General features: G+C 44.8%; 1 protein-coding gene across 1 annotated transcript in view; it reads right to left on the bottom strand.

Moving 5' to 3' along the window:
• TDP1 (tyrosyl-DNA phosphodiesterase 1) overlaps window positions 1–16,046 on the bottom strand; it is a 123,433-nt gene that overhangs the window by 107,059 nt on the left and 328 nt on the right. Inside the window, exons 2-6 of the mRNA XM_006028350.2 lie at window positions 13,469–14,028; window positions 7,824–7,867; window positions 6,960–7,015; window positions 5,451–5,547; window positions 4,579–4,613 (exon numbers count right to left, since the gene is read on the bottom strand). Of these exons, the coding sequence (XP_006028412.1) occupies window positions 4,579–4,613; window positions 5,451–5,547; window positions 6,960–7,015; window positions 7,824–7,867; window positions 13,469–14,024 (788 nt within the window). The 5' untranslated portion in view covers window positions 14,025–14,028. The remainder of the gene's footprint in view (window positions 1–4,578; window positions 4,614–5,450; window positions 5,548–6,959; window positions 7,016–7,823; window positions 7,868–13,468; window positions 14,029–16,046) is intronic.

Here is a 16,046-nt window from a genome sequence, read left to right as displayed (position 1 = left end):
GCCCTTAACCATACGAGTGGCCCTTCTCTGGACCCTCTCCAGGTTATCTGCATCCCTCTTGAAGTGCGGCGCCCAGAATTGCACGCAGTACTCCAACTGCGGTCTGACCAGCGCCCGATAGAGGGGAAGTATCACCTCTTTGGATCTATTCGTCATGCATCTGCTGATGCACGATAAAGTGCCATTGGCTTTTCTGATGGCTTCGTCGCACTGCTGACTCATGTTCACCTTGGAGTCCACTAGGACTCCAAGATCCCTTTCCACTTCCGTGCCACCCAGCTGGTCATTTCCTAGGCAGTAGGTGTGCCGGACATTTTTCCTCCCTAGGTGCAGCACTTTGCATTTCTCCTTGTTGAACCACATTCTGTTGTTTTCTGCCCACTTGTCCAACCTGTCCAGGTCTGCTTGCAGCTGTTCCCTGCTCTCCGGCATGTCCACTTCTCCCCATAGCTTTGTGTCACCCGCAACCGTAGCTTTGTGTCATCCGCACTTGATAGAATAGGAGTAGGCAAACCCCGTCAGGGGTGCCTGAGTGTAGCACACAAAGGCATTTTGCTTGGCATGCACACCTTGAGGTGGATGGTGGGGGAGCCATGAGGGGCCCAATCTTTGTTTTAACAGTGCAGACCTGGCCCCTTCCTCACTGTCCACCTTGAAGCGTGCGTGCACCCGCCACCAGCAACAAGCTGGGGTAGGGCTCTGCCAACTCCAGTGCAGCTGCCTGCAGCCTCCCTGCTGCAATCAGCCTGGGTTCTGTGGTAGGTGGCAGAGGCCTGCTCAGAGCCCAGGCCAGTTGTGGCAAGCAGCTGAGATGCTGCAAGCAGTTACACTGGGCTCTGCAGAGCCTTGGCCCAGCTCATTGCTGGTGGTGGGTGCTCAAGCACCTTGAGGTAGATGGCAGAGAATGGACTGGGGCTGTGCTGCCACAAGAAGGATTGGGCCCCTCACAGCTCCCCCACTGTCCTCCTGTGGCATGCCAACATCTAACAACTCAAGGCTGTGAGTGTTTTTGGCACTCTGCCCAAAAACATAGCTGACCCCGGTGTTAGAATAAATCTACAATCTCATTCTGAATAACAACATGATACAGTCAATTAGTCTAGATATAGTCCACAAATTTATGGATGGTCTGTCAAAAAAAAACCCAACAAAAAACAGGCCAAAAGCACGTGTCTTTCAAGTCAGTAAAAGTTGAGCCATCCATAAAAAAAAATGAGAGGCCCTGAGTTTCAATATCTATTGTCAGAATGAAGCTAGATTCACTAGTGTTGATGCTGGACAGGGACCAGAGCAGTACCACTAAGCGTCTCAGTTGGAGCACTGCTCCATGCCCTGCAGTTAACTGTCAGGGCTTTCTGATGCAAAGGGGTCCTTCCTTGCTTTCTTACCTTCTAACCTAACCAAGTGCTGCCCTGGTGTGTCTGGTTATGGCCTGTCTGTAACACTGCTGAGTTTTCACCCCAAAGGTATGCAAAGCCGAGTAGCCCCAGGCCAGGCAGGACAGAGTGGGAGGTGGTGAGGCCAGGACTGAGTTGCAGTTGAGGGGCTGGAGCACAGAAGACAGGGAGAGGTGGAAGGTGGGGGTCTGTGCTGGGATGTGGCAGCAGGTGAGCAGGGCATGTTGCACAGTGTAGTCCGGGTGTCAAGACATGGGGTGAATTTGGGACCCTTTGAGTGGGGGCAGCATGATTTAAAACTATTATTGCAGTCAAGCAGGGATACCAACCCAAGACTAGTTTTTAGTGACTATATGAAAACTTGCTACTGACAAGCAAACTTTTTTAGTGTGGTCAGTATTAAACCCTTAAATTTGAAAATGGTGCTTGTTATTGCTGTCCAGAATCTGGCAGAAGGGGTATCTTTACATTATGTAAGACAAATGCCAGTAAAACAGTTTGATTGTCAGTAACAAGTTTGAAAAGTGTCACTGAAAATAAATAAAAAATCTTGGGTTCACAACCCTGGACAAGAACATGGCACTCACATGGCTGTTGCTGTTTTCCAAAAGCAACACTACATATTATTCAAAATATTTTCCATATTGTTATATTTGAAATATGAAGCTTGTTCTTTTGTTATTTCTCATTAAAAAGGAATTAGAGTTAAACATAAAAGGCCTGTGAATTAGATTTTAATTTAGAACAAACTGCTCACTAACACTAACAGCACAAGCATTTTAAAAAGAAGTTGATATATAGACAGCTATTAGGAGGGTGAAGAATAATGGCTGCTTTCTAACTTGTCCACAGAACGAAACACTCCAATGTTATTGTTCAACCATGTCATAATTTCTGATAATTTTATGTGGAAGTCACATTACGACTCTGAACAGCAGTCATGCTATGCTATATTGGCTACAATGTTACCTTAGAAACTGGTACTTTAGAATGAAATGTTTGAGAAAAAGAAAAAAGTACCCTATTTTCACTGCTGACTCATGGCAAAACCATAATTATTAGTGTAAAAAAACCAACCAACCAACCAACCAACCAACCAACAAAAACTTAGCACAACACATTAGATTCAAGTTCAGGAAACAGCTTATTCAGATATTTTTATTCATCTTTGTTTTGCTGAACACTAGAACTTCAAACTCAAACTGAAGTACCTTACATTAAAAATGAATAAGTTTTGTGTACAGTTAGGCGTTTTGCATACAGTTATAGGAAATCTGTATTTCATTCTTTAGATAGTGGATTTTAAGTCTTTTTATGCTAACACAAAACATTATAATGGTAAATATCTGACTTCAGACTTAATGGTCTAAGTTGGCTCCCAGATGCATTTTCCAGACTTCAGCAACATGCTGTTTTATGTCATGAAAACAGAGCCAGTAGAAATCCACAAGGAAAATTCATACCCTGGTGTATAGTCTCCTCAGTTTATATTGGAATGGAAGGCTTTTGTGTATCCTCAAGGCCTGAGATTTAAGTGTTTTCCTATGCACCCTATTGCTGAAATCAAAGTGCTATCTGTAATGCACTGGCTTTTTTGGATAATGTACCTCTGGAAGTCATTCAAATGATGCACCCTCATTTAAACAGGCCCAAAAATAAAGAGTCAGGGAGGAAACAAAAACAAAGAATGCTGAGAATACACGAAGGACGTTAGGTACAATATTGTTTGGATTTATTAATAAATAGGCAAAATATCTGAGAGCTTTAGAAAAGCAATTTTTAAAATAAGTTCTTATTCCCATAGTCAAACCTGAGAAGTAGGCAACTTCCCGCATTCAACGGGAGAACTAAATAAAACCCCTTTATTACTATAAACGTCCATTTCTTTCTTCCTCTACAGGCAAGTAATGCAAAGGTCAGCTGCACCCCTTATAATAGTTTCATAGTTGGTAGGGTCGGAAGGGACCTGAGCAGATTATCAAGCCCAACCCCATGCCATGGGCAGGAAAGAATGCTGGGGTCAAACAACCCCGGCTAGGTGATTATCTAGCCTCCTTTTGAAGACCCCCATGATAGGAGCGAGCACCACTTCCCTTGGAAGTTGGTTCCAGATCCTAGCCACCCTGACTATGAAGTAGTGCCTTCTGATGTCTAGCCTGAATCTACTCATGGCCATTATTCCTTGTTACTCCTGGTAGTGCTTGGGGGAACAGGGACTCTTCCATTACCTGCTGGTCCCCCTTGGCAAGTTTATAGATGGGTTTATAATGACATTCTGCCTTTCAAACTTGGGCCTCAGCTTCATCCACCCTTTTTACAAAAGTCTTAAAGAAAAGTCACTAACTGACTTGAAAAGGTCCAAAGACTGAGCTGTTCCACAACAATGAACTGGCTCCCTCCATCTCAAATCCAGACAGTGTTGAATAGTTATGGAAATTTTCTACCCATTACTTTAAGGTTACAACTCAATAATCCCTTATACAGAGACATAAAGAGCCCGTTGGTGGCACTGCTACTCCACCTCTCTTCAGAACTTGTTTTTGTAGCAAATGAACATTAGTAGGGTTTTGAAAAGATTTTTAAAAAATGCATACTTATGTTGCACCATAGGTGACAATTTTAATTGTGAAAATAGGGTTCAGCAAGACTGAGAAGTCTACTGAAACCTATTGAAGACTAACTATAGACTCAGCACTACTTGCAAATTTGATCAATTACTGCCACCTGCAGCCCATGACTAAAGAGTTATCCCTTTAATGCACAAGTCTACTTTTCTTTGAGCTTCATTTTTTCATAGCCAACCTGTTTCATTCTCCTGAATTTTTTAAGAATACAAATCTATAATGTACAAAATAAGAAGAGAGAGAACAAAGTACAGATATAGGTTTTATTTGTTTTCCCAGACAGCAAATTTTGTGAAATAAAACACTGTGACCCTTAACATTTTCAAATAGAATGTAAAATAGAATGTAATTCTTTTTAAATCTCAACTACTGTATACACAGTAGCCCTTCAGTTAATAAGTACATCTTTGCAAAAGTCCATTATCCATCTTGCTTACCTTAAAAATTGTTCCTTAATACATCAAAATTGATTTATTAGACTAAACACAGGCATTTTATGCAACTGCCATGCAGGTATCTTTAAAACCAAATTTTCCTGAGCCATAAAAGTTACTTACGTGTGGTGGGTCCCAAAGGCAATATCCAGCTTAGCCTATAGTAAGAATGAGAATTAGTTAATTTTAGAAAAAAACCCCTACTTTCTTATACAGGAGCAGCAACTTGCTACAATTCATATAGAGAAGGTTGTAATTTCTATTTTGCTTCAGCTCACTGCTCTCTAGTGGAGAAATCAGAAACTATAAGAAAAGTCACTTTTTTCCCCTCCAAGAGCTGTAGAGGCAATCTTCAACTGCTCAATGTTATACTGAAGAAGAGTGACTCTTATTTCACTCAAAATCATTTAATTCAGAAATATGATATTTAAACCTATTAAGTAGGGGCACCATATGTTGCACCATCAAATAGGTACAACAAAAGTTATCACGTCTAATTTCCATAATCTAATTGCAGCTGTTCAATGCAATATAATGCATATTTTACAATGGAGAAGCCTACAGTTGTATCTTAGTATTCTTGGATTCAGGTTTAGAACCACATTGTCTACAAACAATTCCTCTACAATAAGTATGTAGGTAACAGACTAGGAACACAGGATGTTCTCTTTGTGGACTGTTTGCTTTATAGCAGTGATTTCAACCTGAGGTCCACAGACTATGGCTAAGGGGTCTGCAAAAGATGACTACGATCAATCAAAAGTATGCAAATCCCCACACTTACAATTCAAAGTGGCCCTGCACCTCCATTCAAAATTTCCAAAGGGGTTTGCACCTCCGTTTAAAATTTTATAGGCATCCGCAAATGGAAAAAGGTTGAAAACCACTTCTCTATAGCATAGCAACTTGCTCCAGTCTGGTACCATATACTGTGGAGTTCTCACAGAAGTTAACATATTTGCCTGTCAACCCAAAGAGGAATTAAGAAAAATCACCTGGCAAAGGCTAACATTTTCATATGGGCGTGCCTGTGCAATCAGCTGAGCCTTGGATTCTCTCTTCTCACCGTGGACTATTAATAAAGGCTTTTTCCTTGAACAAAATTCAAACAAGAACATTTTTATTAAAACGATGTCTGGTGGGTTAACACACTACCTAGAGCCAGCCAAAACGGGCTCTCCACATAACTACAACCCACATTACTACAATCTCTCTCCACATAGCTACAATCTCTAATCCTAGTTTCCCATGCTCCAGCAGAAAGGGGAACCTATAATTTCAGCTGCCAAACAATCACCCCAAAGCAATTAACAGTAAATTTGGATATAAGTTTCTAAGAAAGGGCTTCCAACTCAGTTGGAAAAGGAGTAAGAAGACAGAAAGATAGATAATAATAAGATAAAAGGAGTAATAAGATAGGAATAATTCAGGACATATGAAAGAAAATTGCCTGCTAAGAATGAAGAAGCAGATAAAAGCCTCTTAGAACATCTTGGATCCACAAGTAAAGAGAAAAGGTTTCTTAGGTAGCAATTTGCATAGAAATCCTGAAAAGAGTGTAGTGTTGTTAGTCAAAGTTCACCAATGAGGGGGAGGCAGAATGGGCACTGTGCAAGTTCATGCTCACTGTCTAATGCTCCATTCCACTGCCATTGATTGTAAGCTCTGAGAGATAAAAGCTGCCTTTTTGATCTGAGACTATGTAGCTCCTAGCACACACGGGCTCCTGGTCCATGACAAAGGCCCTTTGACACTATAATGCAAATAAGCAAATAAAATCAGAATCCTAGAATGAATTCTGACAAATATTTTCACAGCCTCAAACAGCCTAAAATAGAACAAACCAAAAGGAAGAGTATAAAAGAGAGGGGGAGACGGACTGACTTTTAATTTAAAACTTTAATATATTAAAAACAAAAGGTGAATGTGCAAAAGGGTGTTCCTCCATTCAAGGAGGTGAGCATAAAACCCTTATTGGTAACAAAACACCTTATCACCAGTGATTTAAACCCCCTTCCTGACAATACCCTTCATGGAGTTACACATTTAAGACAAGCTGTCAGTCTTCCACCTTGTAGAGTACCCCCTCAATATGCCACTATAACACAAACTGGACACTTCACCTTGCCATGAAATGTGGACCAAACTCATATGAGACCTATGTATGCCCAGTGGAAGGAGAGGGAGGAGGGAGTATGCAGGCACAAACAAAGTAAACAGTGGCAACAAGCACATATATTGTTAGCTCATGCCTTTAAGGAAAAAGTCATCAACTTATGCACAAAGGATAATGGCAAAGGGAGGAAGAAGAAAACAAAAACCTACACACCTGTACTGATGTTTAAAAGGAAAAAAAGATGAACAGGGAAAAGTGTCTTAATAGGCAAGCTCAAACAAAGGCATAGCATTCAAATGTTAGAATTAAAAAAAAAACCGCACGAAACATGCATGCACACAAATGTTATTTCAAGACAGCATAACTTTATCCTTGCAAAGGAACATACCTGAACTCCTGTGGATACTGTCTTATGAGCCATCCCACATCTACGCAATAGTTAAACTTGGACATGAGAAGAGGAGGAAAAATTAGTTAAGAAAACAAAGAAAGCCAAGAAATATATTCTACCAAAGTAACGACTAAAAAGAAATGTTCTGCGTGATGAGTACTGCTGTGCACAGCATTATAATTGGAATTTTAAAAGTAGCAGCAATAGATATGTTTTAAACAATATAGGTATTTTAACTTTTAAAAAATTATCATCATACTTTCAAACATGTTTCCTTAAATTATGTTTAAGGGAGATCATATTCTCCATTTTATAGCAAGCGATCAATCATGTTGTAAAATGTAACACGTGCCTCATTCCCCAATTATCTTTTGCCTGCAAGTACTGTGGGACAGGGCCATCTTTTTGCACTATGTTTGCACAGTACCCATCTAGTATGGTGTGTCCTATTTGAGGACCAGGCCTTCTATGCATTATTCCACAGAAATAATAATAGATACAACTCCTACAATAACATTTTGTTCTGTAGACTACTCCTTCTTTTACTGTGTACATAGACACATGGGAGAGCAGATGAGTAAATATCCATTTTTCAATGTCTATCCATTCCCAAAAGATACTGGAGATTAAAGTTTAAGTTCACTCTAAACAGAAGACGAGACCTTTGACTCAAATAAAATAATCATTCTAAGTGTGTAGCTTAAGCATTTCACTCAAAGTTCCCTAATGTAAGCAGAAAGAGCCAAATTCCAATATCAATTATACTGGGAAAATCTGGCCTCAAGGATAAGAGTACTACATCAGTATAAACAACAGTAAGTGAGGTCAGTATCTGGCTAATACCAAAGACTTGAAGCTTACCTGGGCAGAAGACACAAGAGTTCCAAAGAGAGGTGACAAAATATCTATTAAAAACAGTAAGGCACATCTCTGAATGAAATATTTAAAAAAACCCACACTTTAAATCTTGTAACAATTTTATAAAGGCTGTTACACAAGTGCTGTGAAATGATTGGGTCTCAGCAACTTAGCTGTTTAATAAAAGATATGTCACTGCAACTATCAGGAATGCTAAACTTGCTGGCAACACTAACAAGACTAATGAGGATGAAAGCTGAACCACCCTGTCACCTGTACGAACAGCTCCTGTAAGTTTGGGAAACACTGGCACAAGTTTGGAGTTTGACCCGATGCTGCCCATACCTATTGTGCTACACCCAAAGATCTTTAGTCTCTCAGTTGCCCAAAGTCAGCAATTTCCATTCCCTCTTCTTTTTCTCCCCACATTTTCTGGAGTAGGGAGATGAGTGCAACTATGGCACAAACCTAGTCTCTGATCCTACAACCAGATTAATCGTGTTTTGATGCCTGTGCCAGACGGAACCCCACTAAAATCAACAGAGCTCCACACAAGTATAATAGCAGGATAAAGGCATAAAAGTCTGATATGTTCTAGTATGTAAAGAATATAACAGACCACATATTTTAAAAGAATCTCAATAACTGAAGCACTAAATAAAAAATACTTCAAAAAATACCCACACCTTTCTCCCTAAATTATTGGGAATCAGATTAAATGTTTTAAACACTTTCCTATAAATCTGATTTCTCAGATTAAAATTTATAGGGACTGTTCCTCAGATCAAGGGGCTCTATCCAGCTAGATAATGGGCACACCTGACAGAGTATGAAAACTCTGATGTCCCATTGTGCCTATAAGAGATGTGAGGATGACCAGCTTCTTCCAGGAGTAATCAATACCTTGTGGAAATGCCTGGGACAATAATTTTCATGAGAATACTGACAAAGAGAAAGTCATGCCCTAAAGTATGCTTTAAAGCTTCACTTAAATTCACTGGAGTATTTAATTAACAGTATACACAAGCTGTTACTGCTGAGGTTTTGAAGCAGCTAGAGCAGCTCAAAAAGTTGAGAGTGGATAACCAGAGGGAGTGTAGTTTAGACACTGGGAAATACACTTGTTCAGAACACCTCCCACAGATTTTGATGTTTGGAGCTCCTAAAGAACCACCCTAGAATAAAGCCGCTATTCTCTTTTTCTCCCTCCTCTCCCATTAGGCCCCTAGCAAGAAGGCAACAGTGCAAGCACCATGTGACCTCCTCCAGGTAGGTGAACTCCATACTATATGTTTACAGTCTAACCCAACTGTTGTATTAAAAGGAAAAGGGCTTTGAGAATGAAAACAGCTTATACCATATAGTTACACATTCAAAGAAACAGATGCAGGAACTGTAACTGATGTTACCTGTACATTCAGAACTTCAAAACTATGAGATGAAGACTGTAACTTTTAAATACAGGTTATCAAAAACTAGAGGTGCGCAGATACATCGGTCCGATATCAGGTCGGCACTGATATAAAGAAAATTGACTACAGGCAGTCCTTGGCTTATGACTTCTCAATTTACAATGAATGGCACTTACAACCCTTATAAATGACACCATATTTTGAGGTTCTTACATGGGTTTCAACTTTACGACACTCGATACAGCTGCGTCCAGCTGGTAAGTCTGGAAGGGGAGAGGGAAGGGAGGAAGTGTGGGGGTGCAGATCAATGCCCCTGCAGCGAAGGAGGGATTGGGGCCGGGGCAAGCACTGTGCAGCCAGGGCAGGAAAGCATGGGATGAAGGCATGGCTCGTCTGAGGGGCGCAGCTCCTACTGCTGCATGCCGCTGGTCCAGGAACTGTTTGTCCAGCAGCTCACACCACTGTTCCTGCCGCTCATCTGGGAAGGCACAGGGGGAGGCTTGTGCCCCTGGATCTGCACGGGGCAGGTGGGGCCAGGGCTGCACCGCACCACGCTTCAGGCAGGTGCGACAGCACTGGGAGAGGGGAGATGTCCTGCTGCCACTTGCCCAGCCAGGACAGGGTGGGCGTGGGACAGAGCCATTGCGCTGCTGCTGGACAAGCGGTGTGAAGTGGCAGGAGCTACACCACCCCCAGACGAGATGCACCATCATCCTGCGCCGCCCCGCCCTGTCACAGGGCAGATGGCAGAGTGGGGGCTACAGCCACTTGAAAATTCACCATAGCGCCCCCAACTGCTTGCCCAGAGTGCAGCATGGTGCAGCCTTGGCCTCACCTACCCTGTGCCCATCCAGGGGCATGCGCCCTCCCCCGCCCCGCTTCCTGTGCCCTCCCTGAGAAGTGGCAGGATCAACGGTGGGAGCCGGAGCCGCCGAACAAGCAGCTCCTGAATCAGCGGCGTGCAGTGGCTGGAGCTGCCCTGCCGCCCAGCCTGGACAAGCTGCACCTTTGTCTTGCGGTTCTCCGCCCTAGTGGGCAGATGTTGTCCCAGCCCCAATCCCACCTTCACTGTGGGAGCACTGATCTCCCCCCACCACACCTCTTCCCTCCCCTTCCACCACAACAGACTTATCAGCTGGACACAGCTATATCGAGCATCCTAAGGAACCAATCACCCATTTATAACATTGTTTCTATGGGAAAATTGGTTCCAAGTTACGATGTTTCAACTCAAGATGCTGTTTTCTGGAACCACCTGCATCAGTCTGAGGACTGCAAGTAATATAGGAAATGGGCATGTTGTGGCTGATAATCTGGTTGATAAATGCCCGTGCATGCATGCATCTGCAGCGCAGCATGCAGGCAGCAAGGAAAGCTGTGCCCAGCTGGTAAAAATGTTGTGTTGGAAAAAAAGTGACCTGTTACAAACTAGTCAGAGGGGACCAGCAAGCACTGGGGGAGTCCCTGTTCCCCCGAGCACTACCAGGAGTGACTAGAAATAACGGTCACAAGCTGGCAGAGGGTAGATTCAGACTAGACATCCGGAGGCGCTACTTCAGTCAGGGCGGCTAGGATCTGGAACCAACTTCCAAGCGAAGTGGTGCTGGCTTCTACCCTGGGGGTGTTTAAGAGGAGGTTAGAGGAACACCTTGCTGGGGTTGTTTGACTTTTTCCTGCCATGGCAGGGGGTCGGACTTGATGATCTGCTCAGGTCCCTTCCGACCCTACCAACTATGAAACTATGAAAGGGGAGGGAAAGGGCATGGTGGAGCAGATCAACACCCCCTGGGGTGAGGGAGGGAGTGGAGCAGGGCAAGGGACAGCATGGAGTTGCAGCTTGTCCAGGGGGTGTGGGAAGGAGAAGCAGCTCCTGCCACTGTGTGCACCCTGGAAGGGCATGGGGGAGGGGGCATGTGGCCCCAGATCTGTGCAGGGTGGGACAGGCTGCAGATGCAGGTTGGGGCCAGGGGCCACACCCGGGTCTTCCTGGAAGGAAGGCCTGGGCCACGCTGCACTTGGGACAGGCAGCAACACTGGAATGGGGGCTGCAGGGGGGGGCTGCAGCCACCCCAAGTTTTGCTGTAGCGCCCCCGTAGTCCTCCCTCCCAGCACTGCTGCCACCCAACTTGAGCACAATGCAGCCCAGCTCCATCAGGAAGAGACCAGCGCAGCCCCTGGCCCCAGCACACAGTTGCAGCGCATCCCATCCCACCCTGCACAGATCTGGGGCCACACGCCGTCCCTCTCCCATGCCCTCCCAGGGTGCGCACAGCCGAGGGAGCCGCTCCCTGTCTCCGCGCCCCCAAGATGAGCCATGGCTCCGTCCCACACCTCACCCCACCCCAGCAGTTCAGCACCCACCCCAGCTCCACTCCCTCCCTCATAGTTTCATAGTTGATAGGGTTGGAAGGGACCCGAGCCGATCAAGAAAGAGTGCTGGGATCAAATGACCCCAGCTAGGTGGCCATCTAGCCTCCTTTTGAAGACCCCCAGGGTAGGAGTGAGCACCACTTCCCTGGGAAGTTGGTTCCAGATCCTAGCCGCCCTGACTGTGAAGTAGTGCCTCCTGATGTCTAGCCTGAACCTACTCTCAGTCAACTTGTGGCCATTATTCCTAGTTACTCTGGGTAGTGCTCAGGGGAATAGGGTCTCTCCCATTCCCCACTGGTCCCCCCTGGTAAGTTTATAGACGGCCACCAGATCCCCTCTCAGCTTTCTCTTGTGGAAGGTAAACAGGTCCAGGTCCCGTAGCCTCTTCTCGTAGGGCCTGCCCTGCTGCCCCCTGACCATGCAAGTGGCCCTCCTCTGGACCCTCTCGATGTTGTTCTAATCTCTCCTGAAGTGCAGTGCCCAGAACTGGATGCAGTACTCCAACTGTGGCCTGACCAATGTTGCACAGAGGAGGAGGATCACCTCCTTGGACCTGCTTGTGATGCATCTGCGGATGCATGACAAGGTGCAGTTAGCCTTACTGACCGTGTCCTCCCTCACATTGGCAGCTCCCAGCATCTAGCCTGAATCTACCCTCTGCCAGCTTGTGACCGTTATTTCTTGTCACTCCTGGTAGTGCTTGGGGGAACAGGGACTCTCCCAATGCGTGCTGGTCCCCCCTGACTAGTTTGTAAACGGCCATTAGATCCCCTCTCAGCCTTTTCTTGTGGAAGGGGAACAGGTCCAGGTCCCATAGCCTCTCCTTGTAGGGCCTGCCCTGCTGCCCCCTGACCATGCAAGTGGCCCTCCTCTGGACCCTCTCGATGTTGTTCTAATCTCTCCTGAAGTGCAGTGCCCAGAACTGGATGCAGTACTCCAACTGTGGCCTGACCAATGTTGCACAGAGGAGGAGGATCACCTCCTTGGACCTGCTTGAGATGCATCTGTGGACGCATGACAAGGTACAGTTAGCCTTCCTGACCGCGTCCCCACAGTCGGCCCACGTTCATTTTGGTATCAGTGATGACTCCAAGTTCCCTTTCTGCCTCTGTGCTGATGAGAAGGGAGTTCCCCAGCCTATGCATATGCTGCTGGTTCTCTCTCCCTAGGTGCAGTACCCTGCACTTGTCAGTACTGAATCCCATCCTACTCTCATCCACTGACCCCTGTAACCTGTCCAGATCTAGTTGTAGCCTATCCCTCCCTTCTAGACTGCCCACCTCACCCCAAATCTTAGTGTCATCCCAAATTTGAACAAGGTGCTTTTCACTCCCTCGTCCAAGTCGCTGATAAAGATGTTGAACAGTACGGGCCTGAGGACCGAGCCCTGGGGGATTCCTCTGCCCACATTCCTGCAGGTCGAAAATGACCTGTCCACCACCACTCTCTGGGTGCAGCTGTCTAGCCAATTTACAACCCATCTAACTGTGTAGGCATCAATGCCACAGTCACCTAGTTTTTTAATGAGAATAGGGTGAGAGACAGTGTCAAAGGCCTTCCTAAAGTCCAGAAAGACTACATCCACCATAACACCTGCATCCAAGGATTTTGCGACCCAATCATAAAAAGGCAATGGGGCACTGATCTGACCTCCCATGTCCCTTCCCTCTCCCCTCCCCATCCCCCACAACAGACTTACCAGCTGGACGTAGCTGTATCGGAAATCAGATCATATCAGCCAATATGCCTCATAAATCAGCTATCAGCATAAGCCCCCAAAATCTTTATCGGTGCACCCCTAGTAAAAACATTTTTATATTGATTCCCAACTCTGCCTTGAAGAGGATGTAGATAAATTGCACTTACCTTTTATATGAAGTGCTCCAGAGTTGTACTTAGATTTAATGCCTTTAACTTTAGTGAGGAAGAATCTGAAAGGATTTCTTCCATTCAACAAATCCCAAATGCCCTTTACTTCACCTGATGCCTCATGATGCTCTTCTGATTTGGGACTCATTGAGCATGCATTGTTATCTTTACGTAGACATGGAAGTTGGTCTTCAGGCATGTCATATTTCTCCTCTTTGACCATTTCTTTTTTCACATCCTTTGGCTGACTTTCAGGTTCAGGTTCTTCATCACTACTTGAAAGACACCAGCCTAAGCCTTCTTGGGAAGTTCTCTGTTTTTTTGCTGGAGATACCTCAGTAAGAAAACTTCCCTCAGTAAATTTTGCAGGAGAAGCTTTTCTCTTGTGAGCAACTTTTCTGGCTTCTGAACATGGGTACTGTGGTCCTCTATTTTTGCCATGCCCATTTGGTAATAATGCAGATGTAGATGGCTTCTCATGGTCAGAGTTTTCTTCTGTGCTTTCGTCACTGCTAGATATCGTCCATTTCCCATGTTCACTTTCTTGAAGCATATTCCTGCAGAAAGAACAAAAAACCTGCAACTTAAGTTCATTGCACTGCTCTCACATTTTTCTTTTTAGTGTTTATTCACTCATTGACCACCCTGAGGGCCTGAAAGGCAAAAAGAACCTTCTTAATAAACGGATCATTCAGATAGTTCCTATAACTAAGAAAATCTCAACAAAACAGTCATAGGAAACCCCTGACCCTTGCAATAGGATGGAGTCCTAAAAGAATATGCTTCTACCCAATGGGAGAAATTACTGTGACAGACTGGGAATAGAGATTAAAACAGAGAAAAGCATTGAGTCTCGGGGCAGAAGCTTTTCACTGCTAGCTCAGGTATTCCTAAATTTACTAGGTGGTGGATATGTGGCAACTGACAGCATGAAGTGAAAGGCACTTCTATCTATTTGGATCCAACTCTGGCACACTTAAGAAAGTGGATGTCTCATTTGAGATGGTCCTGATTGATCTGAGTCAAAACCCAAGATGAAAGAGGAGGGGCACAGCCCTTTATACATGAAGCCTTTCCAAAGGGTGTTGCTGGTTCTCTGCCAGTAGGTGTTCAGGGAGAGCACACAGCTTGATGGGCTTGTTTCTAAAATAACTAGCAAGTATCTTGAAAGAGCCACACTTAATTTACAGACCCATAGGTTAGCATATTTTATTGCACACTTCACAGCTATTTAAGGTAGGATAATGAACTGGTAAAGTCTTTCTCCCTGGAGAAAACACTAAAAATCATAGTTATTTACATGACTTTGTAGAGCTGCAAGATAATGCAAGCCTCTACACATGATATCTCCATGGGTAGATAGCTGGTGTATGCTAATATAATCCAAGACACGTAATTATTCATGCAGCCTATGTTAGCCCAGGGGATAGCAGGTTAAGAAGTTCCAATGTCATGCTGTGATAGGAAGAGAGAGGGACTCAGTGCACAATAACTACACCAGTACAGTTGGCAAGATGGCAAAATATACTTAGGCTGTGGGTTTAACCCATGGTGCACAACTGCTATCTTAGGGCAATATCTTTTATTGGACCAACTGTATAGCTGTGAGAGTTAGATAAGTTTTCAAATGCAAAACATTCTTCATCAGGTCATCCATAAAAGATAGCACCCTAAAAAATGCTTGCCCCTCACATAATTTCTGAACCATCATAGCTATAAAGTCACTCCTTCTCTCTGGAGAAATCCTACATCTAAATGCAGCCAGAAGAAAAGAATGGGTGGAGGCGGGTTAGCACCTGCCTTATTAACAAAGGGAAAGCAAGTGTGTGAGAAGGGCACCTCCAGCACCACAGTCCCTAAGCCTCCTTAGGCATCACTGAGGCCCCTGCCACAGATTACACTCAAGACATGATTATCCAGTTAATCATACCCTAAGTTGTTACCTGGCCACATGCTAAAACAAGTAATGGTGTCATGAAATGAAGAATAAGCCACAAAGTTATTCCACAAAAAGTGTGTAATAATTTTGTGGCTGATTCCTATCACACCATTTACTGAACGTACAGCCAGGTCTGCCCCCACTGCTCAGCACCCCATCAGCAGCAGGCAGCCACCCTCCATGTGCACCCCCTGTGACTGGGAGTCCAGACCGGCGGATGAGGCTCCCACCTGCGGGAACCCGTTACTTGCCAGTGCAGACGGAGATCATGATCCCCAGCTTCCCTGCACCAGCAATAAGATTCATAGATGTTAGGGTCGGAAGGGACCTCAATAGATCATCGAGTCCGACCCCCTGCATAGGCAGAAGAGAGTGCTGGGTTTAGATGACCCCAGCTAGATACCTCCCTACCCTCCTCTTGACCCCCAGGGTAGGGGAGAGCACCACCTCCCTTGGGAGCCCGTTCCAGACCCTGGCCACTCTAACTGTGAAGAAGTTCTTCCTAATGTCTAGTCTAAATCTGCTCTCTGCTAGCTTATGGCCATTATTTCTTGTAACCCCCGGGAAATAAGGTACAACAGGATGTGATGCTGGAGCCCACAATCACGCCACCTGCCATGCACCTGTGGCGCGGCA

This window comes from Alligator sinensis, unplaced genomic scaffold, assembly GCF_000455745.1.
Source record: "Alligator sinensis unplaced genomic scaffold, ASM45574v1 scaffold281_1, whole genome shotgun sequence".
NCBI lineage: Eukaryota > Metazoa > Chordata > Crocodylia > Alligatoridae > Alligator > Alligator sinensis.
Note: the sequence above shows the minus strand (reverse complement) of the source record. Positions and strands in the feature narration are given on the sequence as shown.